The sequence below is a fragment of the Alligator mississippiensis genome, chromosome 6 (genome assembly GCF_030867095.1).
Source record: "Alligator mississippiensis isolate rAllMis1 chromosome 6, rAllMis1, whole genome shotgun sequence".
Classification (NCBI taxonomy): Eukaryota; Metazoa; Chordata; order Crocodylia; family Alligatoridae; genus Alligator; species Alligator mississippiensis.
Window position 1 is genome coordinate 54,931,029 of NC_081829.1, and position 18,171 is coordinate 54,949,199.

The following is an 18,171-nucleotide window of genomic DNA, read 5'->3' on the forward strand; positions in this document are numbered from 1 at the left end:
ATTACTTCCACTGAATTCTCTACTATACACAGTGCTTCTACCACCCATCCCCTATTCCTTTTGCAACTGGCCCAGAGGCTGTGAAAGTTCTTATCTGGTGCAGATCTCAACACAATGGTCTTTGAAACTAAAGCAAAACTAGCTTATTTCAAAAGCCCTAATATCTGGAGCTACCTTGTATAAGTACCTAAACATGACTCATCATGGGGCTGGCCACTACAAATACAGAACACTGTTTGGCAATGGCTTTATATCACCTCCTTCCAGCATCTGTTTTAGATGGCTGGAACCCAATCATTTAGCAGATGAACCATTTATGTCCCACTGCAGGAGTTAAATTCACTGAGTTCCTCTGGTTGTCTAATGAAATCAAAGCTTAGAAGGCACAAAAATATATATTTTTCAAGGCTTTTTTGCTGGCCTATAATAAATTTAGGTGTAGGAATAAGGGCAAATTGGAATCTTCCATCTTTTGAGAAGAAGATTGTATTGTTGAGTCTTCAAGTGAAAAGGTTTACATTTTATTGATATAGATGCTTTGACAAAAAGGATATTTTTAAATAATATATATCAAACAATGTATATAAGAAGTCTCATCACCAAGGAAAAGACCATACTGCAACATAAATTAAATATAGTTTATACCCTTTAAAATATTTGCAACAGTTTCCTTTGCCTCAGGAGGAAGAACAGAGCTCAAGTGCTGGATAAACTGGGGTTTGCGGAAGTCAATTATTAAACTGCGAAGTTTTTCACTATAGAGAAAAAAAATAAATTTGTCAAAATTGCTGTGAGTGGGAATATTTACATAAATCACTAGAGATCTGGAGGTAATTCAATTTTACTAACCTGGCAGAAGAGTTTTCCATCAGTTTAGAAAGATTTCCTAGAGGGACATCTATACCAAAACCACCTTCTTCGTGATCTAACCTAAATATTGTGTTTTTAGGGAGTTTTGAAAGGTTCCTGAAAGACATTATTGGGATAGTAAAACAAACTATAATTTGCATTTATTTCTATGTTTATCTGCTTGTTGCTCATAAAAGCTTGATAAGTGCACTGACAGTCCACTGGCTTAAGTTCATAGACCGTGTGAACCAAGAGTTTCCTACCCTTAAAAATTAATCTCAACAGAATATGATCAATGAAGCCCAATTTAAAAATGTATGATGTCAACAGCAAAATACAAGAAAGAAGTAGGGTGACCCTGGTGTCTACACAAGCTATAAGAACTTGACATCAATGTCACAAAACATTCTTCAGAACCCCACTTACATCACCAGTTTTACTTATTGACCAACAGCTTAGGAACAGCTGTAAATCAAACACGTACAAAAAAAATAAATAAATAAAAAAGCAGAAAACCAGGAAGTTTCAGGCTTAATCTTATTTTATCATTAACTCATAAGATTTGGGGGGGGGGGGGGGTTGGCAGGCAGAAAGACTGCACCAAAAACAGAGCTCTTAGAAAGTTTTAGACATCACAATAACCTTTTTAATGCTAAAGCTAGAACCTCCTTTCAAATTGCCACACTTTTCTTCCTCCTTTTATATTACCTGTCCAATAAACAAGAGACTTTTGTCATGTTGACTTCTTTAACATAACCAGCAGCCAAGCCAAGTAAAGTCTTCTCCTCTCCACTCACAACAACTCTGTCACCTACCAACAGGTTTGTTCCTGGCAAGGCACCACTTTTACGCTGGAAATAATGAAGATACTGCCCATCAGACACTTCCTGTACCTGTTCCATTCTGATCATGTTTCCAATGCAATCTCCAGACTTCTCTCTATGAAAAAAGAGCAAGAACAATAATAATAAAGTACAAGCAGCATTGATTTTTTTTCCTTTTTTTTTTTTTTTTTTAAACTCTGAAACATTTATCAGTTTTAATCTCCTGTGAACATGCTGACTTGACTTCCTTCCACAGGAAAATGAACTACTTACATTATAAGGTTGTGTTCAATTAAAAAATGACTGTCTTCTTAAAATATAGTCTTTAGCTCAACCAGAAGTTATGGGCTTGATGCAGAATTTCACTATAGAATTCCTACTGTATTATTTAAATAAGAATACAACAATCATGACCTTTTCAACTTTGAGATTTTGTATTAAACAAATGTTACGCTGCCATTCCAATTGTTCTCCCACCAAAATTAAATAGTGAGAAACTATAAGCAATCATAATTGTTTTATATTTATTAAAAAGCTTTAATGTTAGACTCCCTGACAAAGGATCACACCATAGACCATTTTAAAAAAAGCATCACAAAACAAGCCCTGTAGTTCTCCTTTATGTTCTGAAGCTCCAAGCCATTCAACCAAGTAGTGAAATAGAGCCTTATGTTTTTAGTAAACCAGGTGCTATCTGCCTGTGGTCCCTGAGTAGTAACAGGCAAATATTATGCATGTTTCATAAACAGTCCAATTGCCTTTGACCAATGTCTTCTACAGCTGCTAGAAGAAATCCAAAAAGAACTACTGTGCCAATTCTAATGGGAAGACATCTCAGTCCACTTTTAACCACCTTTTGCAGAGCCACAGCACACAATATGATCCAAAGCTCAACAGTGTCAGATAAGGAGACAGTGTTATTAATTGAGGTAGAAGGCATTATCCAGTCTCGGTCTCATATATATCACAGAAGTGGGGCCAAGAAAAAAAAACCAGCACATTCAAACTTATAAAAATGAGACAGCAAAGCACAGTTTACAGAAAGCAGTATCATGGGTTTAAATTTCTAGTAACAGACTGTTGGTAACACACTAACAACTGTACTGGCCCAAAGCCTTTGGTAGTCCTCGCCCAGAGTATAATTGACGCATCTCGAGCAACCATGATTCACAGTCTTTTTCCAAACGTTAAAAGAACAATCTAATCTCTTGCAGGGAAAACAAGGTCTAAGAAACCAAGCAGGGAACAGCTGTCTTCAAATAATTCCCTCATTCCCTGTTAGAAAAGCATCTGCTATGTACAATGATTATATGGTCCCTACAATGGAGCCATATTAATATTCCATCTTACCTTTCTGAAGCAGGCATCATCCATATATTTTTATATCCTTTTTTACCCTCTCCAGCTTGCAACTCCAAGGTTAACATTAGATACCACAGATTGAAATACTGCAAATGAGAGAGTTTCAGATGCTGGGTCTCTCTGTCTATAACAGGTATCATAGCAGAAGGAATTATGACATCATCCATCTGTTGCTCTACAGCTCTAAAATTTTACAAATGTAGTAAAAGTCAGTTTTTAGCTTTTTCTTCTTTTATGTCTATCTAGGCTTAATAAAGTTAATGAAACATGTATAGGAGACAAAAACTCCAAATGATAAAATAAGATTACTGTTTAACAAAGTAAAATCTAGGGGAAGAATCTCATAGTCTAAATCTACCTCTTTGTATGTGGGCAAGTAAGTCTATATATAGAACCCATACCCCTTCTTCACATGAAAAGTCTCAAATTAGTGACTAAAATTCTCTCTGTAATGACAGAATGACTATAGATAGAAAGCACAGTGATTTCCTGAACTATAATTCAAACACAGCATTATATAAGAAATAAAAATGTTCTCAATAGCTTAACCAAATTTTTTTTGGTAAAGGATCCACTATTAAAATGCCTTTATATACCTTTTTAATATAATGCATATTAATGCTCCTAAAAATATCAGTATCTTCATATTTATTTATATATGAAATATAATTGGGCTTGCACTGAAAGAAGTTTCAGAGGCAACACCCGGAGACTCTTGATAATAGCAAACTGCTGGGGGGGGGGCGGGGGCCATATAAAATCAACAGTTTTAGAAGTGAATAATCTGGAATCACCAAGAAAGTTTATGGGTCCTATCAAATGGATAATGCTACTAATCTGAATAAGAAGGGAAATACTACAAGAACAAAGTAATTTTGAATTTAGAAACTGCTGTATAGGTGTGTGGGAGCATATGTCCCCACCAGAAGATCTGGACATGCAAGATTATCAATAAATCTAATGGCCAGAATTTTCAAAATTGCACCTTTCCCACATCCAGCACATGAGTGGAGAACGTTATTTCATACAAATACACATACAGTCTATCAGTATTGTGATCTCACCACTGTATCAACCAATAAAAATATAGAATTAATCTACTAAAGTCGTTTACTACACAAAACCTAAAATAGTTGATGGGTCACCTGCTATAAAGAACACAGTTGTGCATTTGTGAGCAGTATTTACAGGCTTGACTGTCATTAATTACAGGAGGCAAGGACGCAAGCTGTGTCTGCTTATTTCCCATCGCAGATTTACACACATTATGGACTAAATAGGAGGCCAGTTGGTTTCTTAACTTTATTAGTTCTGTAAAGAAAAGAGGAAGTGCTGAGGTGGTAGGGTTCTGAGATTATTAGAAACAATACATAAGATGTTTTTAACACCTATTAATTGCTTTGATTATATAAGGGCACGTATGTGGCAAGTGACCCAGGACAACGTTCATCATATAAATTCAGAGACCAAAAATGCATTTTCTTTTAATCCAAGATTATTCTAGAGAGCAGGTTTTACTCATTTTGAGCAGAGTGCTTCATCTCAACAATCAATTAAAATTCCAAAAATTACTCTCTCAGCCAATACATTTTTTTTTTTAAGAATGAACAGTATATTCATAAATGATAACATTAAAGAAAAAAAATTTAGAGTAAACATAAGAGTAAATCACATATAATGTTCCTGGAACATTTACCTCTCCTATCCAATCGATTGCCAGGCACAGTATGCATATTGCCAGTTTTAAGGTAGAGAAGAAGTCCAGCCTCCGGATCCATCCTTCGTTCCTGGCTCAAAAGTGTATATAGTATAACCTGAAAACATATTTGTACAATATATTCAAATGTATTTTCTATGTAGTACACACCAGTTATGGGAATGCAGTGATAAGAACATACATTACAACTGCCATAATGGTCCAGACCAAAGGTCCATCTAGCCCAATATCCTGTCTGCAAGACAGCTGTTTTGGAGAAGTATAAGAAACAGGATATGCATAAAGTGATCCATCCTGTCATAACCTCCCAGTTACCAACAGTAACAAATTTAGCCATGTCCTGAGCCTAAGGTTACATGCCTAACTGATTTGAAGAGCCCCTGGTGGACCCATGCTCCATAAATTTCAGTTAAGCAGCCTTACTATTGCTAGCAAGATCTAAAAGTAAATAAATCTGACTGGGTGCATCTACACGTGCATTTTATTGAAGAGTAGACTAATTAGCTCTGTAACAAAGTGTCAGTCTACACATGCACTGGTATTACAGCACAGTAAATTAACTCCGGTGTAAGATAGTACTGCTGGGGACAGTATTATTTCACAACAAAGTCATTAAGTATGATTAAATGCACGCGTGGATTGTAAATGCCAGGCGCAAATTGCATCGTCAGTTCAGCCAGCCGGGAGACTGACCCCTGGCTCCTGCCAGCCCCTCTGCCACCACCTGGAGTCAACCCCCTGGGCCCCTTGCCGACCTGGGACTGCTTTACCCCAGCTCAAATTGCTGCAGTCCTGAGCACACTTGTAGACACTGCACCTAGGAGCAGCTGACTCCAGCTTGAACAGCTCTGGAGTTTATTCCGTCATGTTAATTTCATGTGTAGATGCATCCACTGATACCTTTTAATTTTGAAGCATCTTTCTTAATATGAAAAGTCTCTTCAAATGCAAACGTAATAACCATTTATTTATTTGTTTAAAAAGTAAATATGCATATTCAGTTATCTCTGCCACACTTTCTTTCCCCTCTTCTAGCCCAAAGGTTTCTCTCCCATACCAGGTATACACGTGAAACAGGAAGGAATGACTGTACACTTCACACCTGCTCCAGTCCTGCAGAAATCCCTTACAAGATGCAACACTTCCAAGTTGCATCATCTCTTCTGAAGAGCCTCTCACAAAGGCTCTGGGTGACAAAAGTCTCCACACTATATTCCTGGCCCCATTTGGACCTACTTGGGTATATGTGGTTAACCTAGTAAGCTTCACATTCTCTTCTGTAAGAAGTTCCCTTATGACCCACTGCCCAAATAATTCAAGGAAAAAGGAACAAACAGAATTTCTTATAGAGGTTACCTCCTTTTTTCTCATGGAGGCATGGACTTTTGCACTGAAGTGGCATTTGTAAGCAGTGTCCCACTCCTTAGTTCATTTCATAAGAACAGCCTTGAGTTTATCATACTTCACCCATAATATTAAATGTTTGTGGAACATGTTTATGCACAACAGGATTATCAGATCAAGAGAAAAAATAGAATACTATAATCCATATAAAAACATTTGGTATTTATACCTGACTTCTGTGCTCTATAGAGTTGGATTCCTTGCCAGTTTTAAGTTCCAAAGGCATTATCTTATACTGAGTTCCATAGCTATGATGTATTTTCACACCAACAGTAACATCAAGCTTGCCCTTTAGTCCAAACCTGGGAGACCAGATATTCTCTTCAATATCTAGGACCTGTGTAATTTCAATATTATAAGATAAATCCTTTTTTCCATCACTTGATCTAAAAGGAAAGCATAATACATAAAAAGTAAGCTAATCAGCATTTGAAAAGTTGGGAAAACTACTTTAAAAAAGGTAAGACACTGCATTTCTCTTAACAGACATATCAGAGGGACAAAAACATAAATCTAACCAGGGAATTCTTATTAATGGTAAAAATATTTAAGCAACTGAAACTGACCACTAGTTTAAGAGGGTTAACATATTAAGACGCACTCCAGCTACCCTTCCTCATCTCGTAAGGCTGTATTTAACTGTACGCTGGGTGTGTCTATGTGTTCATTAATGCGCATTTGCTACTGCGCAGCAGCAAAAGCAAGCTTTTTTTTTGTGATGCTTAACGTGTAGTAGATTAGCTCTGCTACTCATTAGCATGGTTTTTGCCGTGACACACTAATGCGCAGTATAACAGTGCACTACACATTAAGGCATCTCGTGTACACGCGCCTGCTGGCATATAGAAAGTTCTTCCAACCTAGAGATTAGAATTCTTTTAAAAACAACCAGATCTGAATTTTCAAAGTGCAAAAAAGGCACAATGTAACTGGGACAAATAATGTCCCAGTTACCAACTAAGGTTACATGCCTAACTGATTTTAAGAGCCCCAATGGACCCATCCTCCATAAGTTTCAGTTAAGCAGCCTTACTATTCTCAATGTTTTAACAAAGATTTCTAAAAGGAATTTAAGCACCGAAATATTTACTTTCCTTAAAGTTTCACATTATTACAGAAAAACAGAGCTGGTAGAGACCTCACAAATCATCTAGTCTAATCCCCTGCTCAAGGCAGAATCACCCCTATCAAAACCATCCTAGACAAACATATTTCTAATAGAGTCTTAAAATTGAATGAACAACCCTGTTGCACAACTACCAGACACAATGCCCCAAAACACCAAGAGCACCTGAGGTTGCCACAGGTAAAGCAAGGGACAAGGACACTATCAATGTCCTGCTGCTTCAAGGACAGGAAGTTGTTCGTTAAAATACACTTGAGAGATCCAAGGAAGAAGGCCATGCCCCCAGCCAGACAGGAAAACAAAAACCTTAACATGCCATGGGGTAAAATTCCTTCCTGATCCCAAAGGTACCAATTGGTCTGACTCTGAGCAGAAGAGCAGGATCTTCTAGGTTTGTATTCCAGCAGGAGCATCCGTACACCCCAGTTAAAATCCCCAACCTCAATTGCAGCCAATACACAATGCTTCGAAGAAAGACTTAAAAAAAAGCAAAATTTCTGGAAAAGCAAACATTAGCAAACACCTCACATCTGTAGCTACAGGAAAAGAAAATTTCCTTCCCAGCCCCCTGTGACAACCAGCCACATCATACCTGGAGAGCCAGAAACTCCTCTTTCTGTTATCCTATTCTTCTCCCTGCTTCCCTCCCCTATAAATTTGTCTCAACTCCTCTTTTTTTTTTTTTTTTTTTTTTTAAACCAAGCTGGTTGTGGAGCTCTGCCTCATTCTCCTGCTGGTCCTCTCCAAGTTCCACCTACTTGAGCTGGAGTTCTTTAGTGTCATGGTGAATTCCTGCAATTACCATGTTCTGCTTGTTTGCTCTGTTAAATACACACACAGTTTTTGTGCTATGGGAGGGAATAGAAAGCTAACCATTACATGAAAGTAAGCAAGGAAACATGTTCAGCAAGAAAGAAAAACCTTGCAACAAAGTATAAAAGCTAGATCAATACACACTAGTATACACACACACAATATTTTTGTAGTTTAGTCAGTAGATCAAATACTCTAGTTCTTCCTATATAAAAATGTCTGAACAGAACACTCATTACTTGGTTGAGAACCTCTTTTAGACTCTAGGTATCCCTCAGAAAATGACAGGTCTTATTTTTCCACTTGTTTTCTGACTGCAGAAAACTAGAGTATTTTTTCTGTTGTACAGAACTCAGAAAAACCATAGTAGGTCAGAACACTTTTTAATACTATGAATTCCTATTTGAAATCTCTAAATCATATTTGCAAAACCTAACAGTACTAACATTGTGTGGCACCTCACAACACCCTTGAAAGAATCTCAAGGTACCCCAGAGAAGAATCTAAACCCAAAAGTTCTATAAAAGCTATTTTCCATCACCTATAACCCTACTTCTCAACCAGTGAAAATGGTACCACACAACTTAGTGGGGGCAACTACACGTGAACTTTAGCATAGAGCTAATTAGTCAACTCAGCAGTAAGGTGTCACTGTCTATACGTGCAGTGCTATTAGACTCAAGTAAACTGATTAACTCCACCATAAGATAGTACTGCCCAACACAAGTACTATCCTACAGAGGAGTTATTTACTCTGCCGCAATGCATGTGTAGATGGTGACCGGGGCTGGTTGAGGCATGAGAGTGCTACAGTGCAGGGCAGCCAGCCTGCCTGCCAGCTACCTCTGCACTGTAGCACCCTTCTGCCCCTGCCCCTCTGTAACACACTGAACCAGGGTGCAGCAGCTCTGGGCTGGCAGGCTGACCCCCTGAGCCCTCTGCCAGCCAGGGCCATGCTGCCCTGGCTCAACATGCTGCAGTCCCAGGAGCATGTGTAAACACTGCACCGGGGATCAAGAAATTCTGGCACCGAGTGCTTCAAAGTTTATTCAGGTGTGCTAACTGGATATATAGATGCACCCAGCATGTACTAAGCAGTTCTTCACCTAATATGGCTCATATTCTAGCCAATGAGGTCCTCAGTGAGTCTTGTATCACTAAGTGCAATCTTGTACAAATCAAGGATGAAGCTTTCTGGATTTTAAAATTAAACTAAAATAAAGCTATATGGAGACACCATTTTAAGTAATTTTACTAGTGAACAATTTGTGAGATCAAAACAAAAAAGTTTATTTACATGTACTAATTTCTTACAGTTTCAGCTGCATTTTACTTTGATTATCTTGACTAGGCTTGCACATGTAATCTTCTGCCCACTTAGAAAATGATGGAAAATAGCCCTCTATCTCTTGCATTATTTCCTCTTGTTTCAGATTTAAGTGGTACCTGCAGAACAAAAGGATACATTAAGTACCAAGTACAAAATAAGAATGGAGAGTGTGTGAAGGATAGTAAGACTCACAATTATGTTTTCCTTTTGCTTCCAGTACTTACAAGACTATATGCAGTCTTACAAATTTTAAATTCCTGCACTGTGAGATTAAATCTGCATATAAAACTTAAGCAAATGTTTAAATCTTTGCAAAACCGGGCCTTTATCTCTTCTTTGGAATTTAATTATAATCTAGTGTAAGAATTATTAAAAGGCTACTCTGAAAAAACATGGATGACATTTATACATAAATGCGATATGTCTTGCCTACCACACAACCCAAGATGCACACCTTGTTTTGGGATCCAGAATTGAGGAAAAAATATTTTTCCAGTCATTCCTGAATCCTGACTGTAGGTGATCCTGATTATTGGCAAAAAGAGTTTTAGCCCTGGAAGCCACTGCCAAATTGACAGCAGATTAGCAATGGATTCTGGCCACTGAGCAGCCACAGTTGGCCACTGCTTTTGCCTTTAGACCAACACAGCTACAACCTATATCCTTGAAACATGGAAGATATCATAATTAGCCATTTTGAAATGAAAACTTCATAATTTTACAAAAAGAATGCAAAATCCAACAACCTGAGACCTGGATGCAAACACCCCTACTCCAGCCTTTTGTTCAAGCCAAATTTGTGTACTTGAAGAGCAACTTCACCATAACAAAACTTCCTTAACCAAGGAGAACCATTTCATCATCAGTCCTCTGGCACAATATGAAACAGCTTAACAAGAAAGAAGCAAAATTCAACTTCCTGCTTGCTACCAGACACCTCTGAGGTAAATAGACTGCTACAACTTTTATCCAAGCCTAATTTACATAAAATTAAACTTTCCACCCAGGAGAACTTATACCAACCTCCAGTTCTCCTGTTCAATATTAAGTTTCATTTCTACCTGGAAGAAATTTAAAATCTTTCCATTTTCCTTTGCCCGAGGAAGGGCGCGTGAACCCGAAAGCTTGCAAATAAAGAATTTTTTTTTGCAACTATCTATTTGTTCTAATAAAAGATAATCGCCTCTATCACAAGATTTCTGATTCCAATACTACAGAGTGCATTCTCGTCCTCCCTCTCTGCAGCCAGAGAGAGAAACAGAGCTGCGGCAACTATTACAGTACAGAAATCTGCTTCCCACCTTCAAATATGCACCCCAAGTTCGGACGGCTGGTTTTGGGGAAAAAGGTTTGTGGCATAGAAGTAAATATGGTACTTCTGTGATCTTAAATATTCTGCTAAATATTACATTGAAGTAGTGGCACTTTACCAACTCAGAGCACAAAAATCGTAATTTTCATTCTCGTTGAGGTCAAGTATAACTGTCCTAAAGCAGGGATGGGCAATTATTTCAGCTGGAGGGACGCTTACCAAGTTTTGGCAAGCTGTTGAGGGCCACATAGGTAGCCTCCAGTTGCCATTTGGGGACTGGAAGTCCCACCCTCAATGACCTTTGCCACCAGAAGTCCCTCCCCTTGCCCCAGAAGTACGCCTTTCAGCAAGGGAGTTTGCCATCTTGAAACCAGAAGAATACCAAATTATATTCTAAAAATCAAACATCTACTACAACATTCATTAATTTGATTTAAAAAAATATTTTTGTCCTGGTTTACATGTGTTTGCATTTTATACATAGAGGTGATTGCATAATAGTGTAAAATGAAGTCTTATTCTTGTATATTGGGGGGGGGGAAAATGAGGGGCATGTGTGTGTGTGTGGATATGTGAGGTGTGGGGAAGTATGGGGTTTGTGGGGGTCAGGTGACTGGGGAGGGTTGTGGCATGTGTGGAGGGGAGGATGGCTAGGGTGTGGGTACATGTGTGGTGAGGTGTGAGACTTGCCCTATAAACACACACACACACACACACACACACACACACACACACACACACACCCCCCCCCCCCAACTGCCCATAGCCCCCTGCCACCAGCAGCAGCAGTAGGAGGCCATGAGGCCTTAGGGTGCTCATGGCCCATGACAAGTGGAGCCCCTGCCAGCCCAGGTTCTGCACTCCTGCTGCTCCTGGCCCTGGGGCACCAGCACAAGCCCCATGCTCCCGCCTGCCCACTGCCACCTCCCCCTCCTGTCTGTCACTGCTGCCCTTCTCTTGCTGCCTCCCTACCTTCCCATCCGCTACCCCTCCACCCCTTGGCACCCACCACTCTATCACCACGCGGTTCCCAGCTGCATGGCTGGAACCGCAGGATGCAGCAGGAGCCAGCCTGGCCTGGCCAGCACAGAGCCAGCCAAGAATCACGGGGGCGAGGCCAGGCCAGCTCCTGCTGCATCCTGCAATCCCAGAAATGCAGCCAGGAACTACGTAGTGCTGGGGTGGCTGACTGGCAGGCAGTGGGGTGGAAAGAAGCAGTAGCAGTGGGTGGAAAAGTGGTGAAATGGCAGTGGCAGCAGCAGCAAGCAGAGGGGAAACTGGCAGCGGGCAGGCAGGTAGGAACACAGCAACAGCTAGGCAGGAGCATGGGGCCTGCACTGGTGCTCCAGAGCCAGGGCCAGAGGGGGCCCAAGGCACGGCAGCAGGAGCATGGGGTCCAGGCTGGCAGGGGCTCTATAGACCTAGGCGAGCTCCCTGCTCTGTGACGGCACAGCCCAGCCTTGCTCCATAGAGCTCTGCCAGCCAGGGCCCTCTGCTCCTGCCGCCCCACCCTGGAACCTCATCAGCCCTGGCCCCATGGCACTGGCACAGTCCCTGCATTCCTGCCCAGCTGTTGATGTGCTCCCACTGGCTTGCTGCCACTCCCCGCCACCTAGTGCCATTGCCCCTTTCCCACCCGCCACTTCTTCGCACCTTCCCACCTGGCCAGCCACTCTGGAATCATGTGGTTCACCTATTCCATCACTGGGACCGCAGGACCCAGCCCAGCCCCAAGGACTGGGGCAACTGCCAGCTGTCCTCCACTCCCCTGCCATTCTTAGCATTCTCAGACAGAGGGAGGCAAGGAGTAGCCCCAGGGTCACAAAGCCAGAAGCCTCTGCTAGGCACAGGCTTCCAGGTGGGGGCTAGGGGTGGGGCATGGCCAGACAGGGGGCCTTGCTGCTGCAGCTACTAGGTCCTGCTGCCAGCTCCTTCTGGACCCTGCTGGTGCCTTGTCATCTTGGACAGACAGCCAGGGGCAGATAATAATTAATATTCTAAATTTTTTAGGGTCCCCACAGGCCAGATCTGGCCTGCAGGCCATATTTTGCCTGCCCCATCCTAAAGAATGTCAATGTAATTTCTAATATAACAAAACCCTAGTTTCATTATACTATCATTCAGACTAGAAGTTCAGTGCATTTCTGAAAATCTTTTTTCAGCTGTACCAAAAATTTCACTAGCAAAAGAAGACCTAAAAAAAATCTTGCCCACTAAAGCTATATGGCTACTTTCTATTCCCGTTACCTATGATTCTTGCAGTTTTAACTGCAATACTACTATTTCATAGCATGAAGGGGATGGCAGGGGGAGATTTCAAGGAAGTTATATGTATACATTCATATCGAGACGTTTTCAATTGATAGTGTGAACAACAAGCCTTCATAGACACCTTAGAAGAAAAGGAAAAAATGAAACAAAAAATAATTTAATTCATTTTCTCCTATCTTGGTGTTCCAAGATTTGCAGGATGAAAACCAAACCTATCAACCTCTTACCAAGAGGAGGTGGTGTTGAACTAAAGCAACAGAGCCAGGTTGCCTGTCAGATGGCCTATCTGATGTCTACCACAAAAGAAAGAAAGAAGTGGAAGAAGGATCCTGCTCAGTATGCCTAAATCTCATCCTCGTTTGTGATCAAAGGCCACTCATGCCCGAGCAGGAAGTAATAAGAATACAATATTATAATATTTCATGTCTAGAATGCAATTTTTGGAATTGTCTTATATTTGTGTGCATGTCCCCAGTACTGCAGCAGGGTAAGCAGTGGAAAGTAAAGTGGCCTGAGCCCTGCCCTTTGCCACCTGTCCCCCCCCCCCCCACTTGACCCTTCTGCTGTGCCCTACCACTGTGCTTGTATGCCCTGCTGCCTGCCCCCCACACTTGCACCACTCCCCCTGCTTCCATCCTACTGCCTGTGTCCCTGCCACTTGCCCTCCACTCTGTGCCTGCACCCCCTGGCACTTGCCTCCAGCCCTGCTGCTCCCCATCCTGCCCACACTGCTAGTTGCATTCCTGTCACAGCTCTGGCTCCAGCTGGGGTCCCGCTCCAGCCAGGGTTGCTTCTGGTCCCAGGCTACCCATGCAGCAGCTGTTGTGGCAACAGCAGCTTCAGCCTCAGCTCCTAACTAGAGAAGGAATGCAAAACTACAAAAGCCCTGCTACTTTGTCAGTTAACACCTCTGGTTGCTTTCTAGGGATAATGTATTCGTTCATGTTAAAGCTCATCTTTGCACAACTATCACAAACATCTAACATCCCAGAAACAAACATGCTCGCCTTGCCTGGCTAATTTTGCAAGACAATTTAGCTACTGAACTCAAATACTTCTAGATATGGAAGTTGTGTCTTTCTGTGCAATATTCTTTGAACAGTAAACTTTCCCCTGAACACTTGAAATTTTTGAAAGAGTTATATTGCAGAGACATTTAATTTGGTGCACAACTACATTATTGCTCTCCATCCTCCAAGTCTAACCACAATTCTACTTACAATTCTTTTAGATATTTTGGTCCATAGACAATTTTGAAGGCTAGTTCTTGTACTTTTTCTGCTGCCAAATTATTAGTTATTGCTTGCTGGAAAATCTCATGAAGGACTGTGCCAACCAGCATTTGACGTGAACCAGACTCACAACTCTACAATATAAAAATCATACAGAGGTAAGTTTTAGTAAGATGTACATACAAAATAACTCTATGCCCTAATGCAATTAGGTGACAACCCTAATTATAAATTTGCTATCAGAGTGAGTGAATGATGACTGATAATTCATGGAATACACACACACACACACACACACACACACACACTTCCACTTCTACCATTAATATCCAATTTGATCAATACAAATGGCCAGTATCATACAAGGAAAAAGTTTATTAAAAAAAGTCCCAGGTGGCCTTTCAGCTTAACCGGATGACATAGAAGACTGCTTTAGACAGGAAAAAATAAGAGAGTTTTGTGTACTAGTTTACACCTTTTCCCAAAGGCCACCTGTCTGGACTGGGTAGAAAAAGTATATTGCAGTCTAGAAGTCTGTTTTAGACTTGTTTTGGCCACAAGATCTTTGGGGCAGATAGTTTGTTTCCACAGGGTTAAGCCTGCTAAGAAAGGTCTTAGTTCTCAAAACCTCTGCACACCAACCAATATTAAAAATGTATACAAGGAAAATAAACTATATAAAAATGTAGAGTCAAGCCTTACCGTTTGTTTTCAAAACACCTTTATGAGATTAGGCATATTATCACCATTTTTCATATAGGAAAAATGGAAATACGAAGATCAAGATCAAAGGAATCCACTAGTTTTGGTGGCTAGCCTTAATTCTGTCATTTCCTAGTATGACCATGTGAGACTGATTATTCTTAGCACACTATTCTTTATGTCATTTTTTAATGTTTTGCTTTGTAGTTTAGTTTGCTTAAAAACAAACAAACAAAGGCAATATCATGGTAAGGTTGTCAATTTAACAATATCACCATCAGCAAGATTAGACTCTTTAGATCCACTACACAGGCCTCTGCTGATGAGTGTAATGATGAACCAAAGTAGGAATAAGTTTTGGTCCTCTAGGATAAATACTTCAGATGGGACACTGAGCCACAGATAACTGCTCATATGATCCTAGGACTGGGTTAAAAAGGAAAGGCCAGCAACACTGGGTTGCATTCTCCACTTAGGAAAGAAGTGTTTAGGTCAGATCCTTCTACCATTTCCCCTCAAAATCCGACTTCTTACCTTTCCCAAGGCTCCTTGTCTCAGTCATGTCTTCCTCATTTAGCCAGCTCATTTAGCTACTCCTGAAGTTTGTTATAACCTCTACCCCTCTGCCTCAGTAGCTCCCTCATTCCTCTCTCCAACCATCCAACTCTTAGTTTCAGCCTCACCCAGCTCACCACTACTTGTAAGACTGTCTTTTGGGTCCCTGGCAGTTGAAACAGGCCGCTTCTTCTACCAGACTAGGCAACAAGAGCTTTGAAACTGCAGTTTCCCTTTTCCAGTTCTAGAGGGAGCCCTCACTTGCAGGACCCCAGAGTAGACAAACGCTTGGAAATTCCTGCTCGGGTCCGTGCTGAAGCATGCAAGTAACTTCGCAGAGAAGTTCTAGGAGTCTCTACTGAACATGTGGATAGTAATTTTCAAAAGCTTATAAACTTTGTCATTTTTTTTTGGATTTTCACAGGGACAAGAAAAAGAACATCTATGTTACACACTCCATACCTCTACCAAATTTAAAATCATTTATCTTAAGCATCAGGTTGGCAGATTTATTTATATTTTTTTAGTACTGGCACTACCTATTCTCTGTCTCTCAACCTCCCTCCCTTATTTTCAAGAACAGATTATTCACTCTGGCTGACATTTTAGCAAAGACTTCAACCTGAGGCAAACACCCAGCAGTATAACATTTTATGCCAAATGGTTAAAGTTTGGCAGAGTTATATATCTGAAAATAGGACCTTATAATGGAAAGTGTCAAGTCTTACTACTGGACAACAGCCATCTCACCCAAAAGTGAGAAATTTGGAATGCGACAAATTATTTTTCAGAAACATTTTCTAGTCCGTGATTTTAACACTTACCCTGAACTTCTCGCTCAGCACTGCTTTTCTCATACATCGAATGCTATTTGATACCGTGGTGCCAGAAATCAGCAAGTCTGGGTATAGTATTAAGTATCCAGACTCTCCATTTATTATCCAAGAACCAGAGTTGCATGCTCCTTCTAAATGAATAATATCTCCTGGAAGTACTGGAACAGAATTCCTAAAAGGCAGTAACTATAATAACTATGTGTAAGACACAAAAACACTACGAAGAGCATATATTCCAAGATCAAAACAAACTCGCTGTCACAGGTGGCAAGAGAAAACAGAGGGAGCAACAGTCCCTCCCATCTTTTATGGTTACATAAAAGGGCAAAGGACACATGCATACCTCCAATAGACAGTAGCAGCTAAAGAGGCTCTGGTCTTGTGGCCCTGGTGCATATGCATACTTAGGCTGAAAAATACATAAATAACTAATTTTCCCACTTCTGCTTTCAGTGGAACTAAGTTAACATAGTTGAATTACCCAATTCATATAGATTCATAGATTGTAAGGCCGGAAGGGACCTCGGAAGATTGGATTGAGCCCCCTGCACCAAGCAGGAAAGATAACTGGGGGTCAGGTGACCCCAGCATGGTGACTGTCTCTTCTCTTCTTGAAGATTTCCGGGTAGGTGATTGCACCACCTCTAGAGGAAACTTATTCCACAGTCTGAACACCCTGACTGTGAAGTTTTTCCTAACATTGAGCCTGAATCGATCTTCCAGGAGTTCATGGCCATTACTCCTGGTTTTCCCCTCGGGTGCCCTGGTGAACAGTTGTGCATGGAGCCCCTGATGTACTCCCCTAGTGTAGCAGTAAGCTATCAGGTCCCTTCCCTTCTCAGCCTTCTTTTCCTCAGGCTGAGAAGTCCCAGATCCCTCAGCTTTTCCTTGTATGGCTTGCCATGTAAGACTCTGATCATATGGGTGGCACTTCTTTGGACTCTCTCAAGCTTGTCCGCATCCTCGTTAAAGTGTGGTGCCCAGAAATGGATGCAGTACTCCAGGTGCAGTCTCGCCAGTGCTGAGTAGAGCAGAAGAATCACCTCCTTGATTTTTCTGAAGATGCATCGATTGATGCATACTACAATATTATTTGCCCTACTGGGTACAGCATTGCACTGCTGGCTCATGTTCATACTGTGGTCTATTATTATCCCCAGATTCATGGTACTAGTTAGTTTGGTGCCGCCAAGCCTGTAGGTACGTTGGGAGTTGCTCATACCAAGGTGGAGCACTTTACATTTCTTGACATTGGACTTCATCAGATTCCAATCCACACAACTTGCTAGCCTGTCTAGGTCCGCCTGTTTCTGTAGTCGATCTTCAAGCATGACCACTCTCCCCTATAACTTGATGTCATCCATGAACTTGGCCAGTGAGCTGTTCACCCCCACATCCAAATCGTTAAAGAAGTTGAAAGGACTGGACCGAGCACCAACCCCTCGGAACCCCACTGCCCACTTCTCGCCAGGATGACACAGATCCATTCACTATGACTCTCTGGGTTCTATCCTGCAGCCAGTTTCTCACCCACCTGACTGTCTCAGAGTTAAGCCCACAATCTTCCAATTTTCTCGTGAGGACATTGTGGGATACTAGATCAAAGGCCTTTTGGAAGTCAAGGTATACAGCAAGGGTCAGCAACCTCCCACACATGTGCCAAGCATGGCACGCGAGGCCATTTTGCTCAGTACGCCAAGGCCAGCCCTGGCTCTGGGTAGCTGCTGCCAGCAACAGAGCCCAGGCTGCTCCCAGCAGGGCATGCAGTGTCCCAGCTGCCTGCTGGGAGCAGCCTGGGCTCCTGCCTGGCAGCAGCTGCCCAGAGTTGGGGCCGGCAG

General features: G+C 41.4%; 1 protein-coding gene across 1 annotated transcript in view; it reads right to left on the bottom strand.

The window, feature by feature from the left end:
• Nucleotides 1-18,171, bottom strand: part of DNA2 (DNA replication helicase/nuclease 2) — a 38,393-nt gene that overhangs the window by 17,885 nt on the left and 2,337 nt on the right. Inside the window, exons 3-12 of the mRNA XM_059729884.1 lie at nucleotides 16,322-16,505; nucleotides 14,229-14,374; nucleotides 9,410-9,541; nucleotides 6,326-6,542; nucleotides 4,732-4,849; nucleotides 4,181-4,346; nucleotides 3,024-3,218; nucleotides 1,558-1,788; nucleotides 850-966; nucleotides 646-755 (exon numbers count right to left, since the gene is read on the bottom strand). Coding sequence (XP_059585867.1) covers nucleotides 646-755; nucleotides 850-966; nucleotides 1,558-1,788; nucleotides 3,024-3,218; nucleotides 4,181-4,346; nucleotides 4,732-4,849; nucleotides 6,326-6,542; nucleotides 9,410-9,541; nucleotides 14,229-14,374; nucleotides 16,322-16,505 — 1,616 coding nt within the window. The remainder of the gene's footprint in view (nucleotides 1-645; nucleotides 756-849; nucleotides 967-1,557; nucleotides 1,789-3,023; nucleotides 3,219-4,180; nucleotides 4,347-4,731; nucleotides 4,850-6,325; nucleotides 6,543-9,409; nucleotides 9,542-14,228; nucleotides 14,375-16,321; nucleotides 16,506-18,171) is intronic.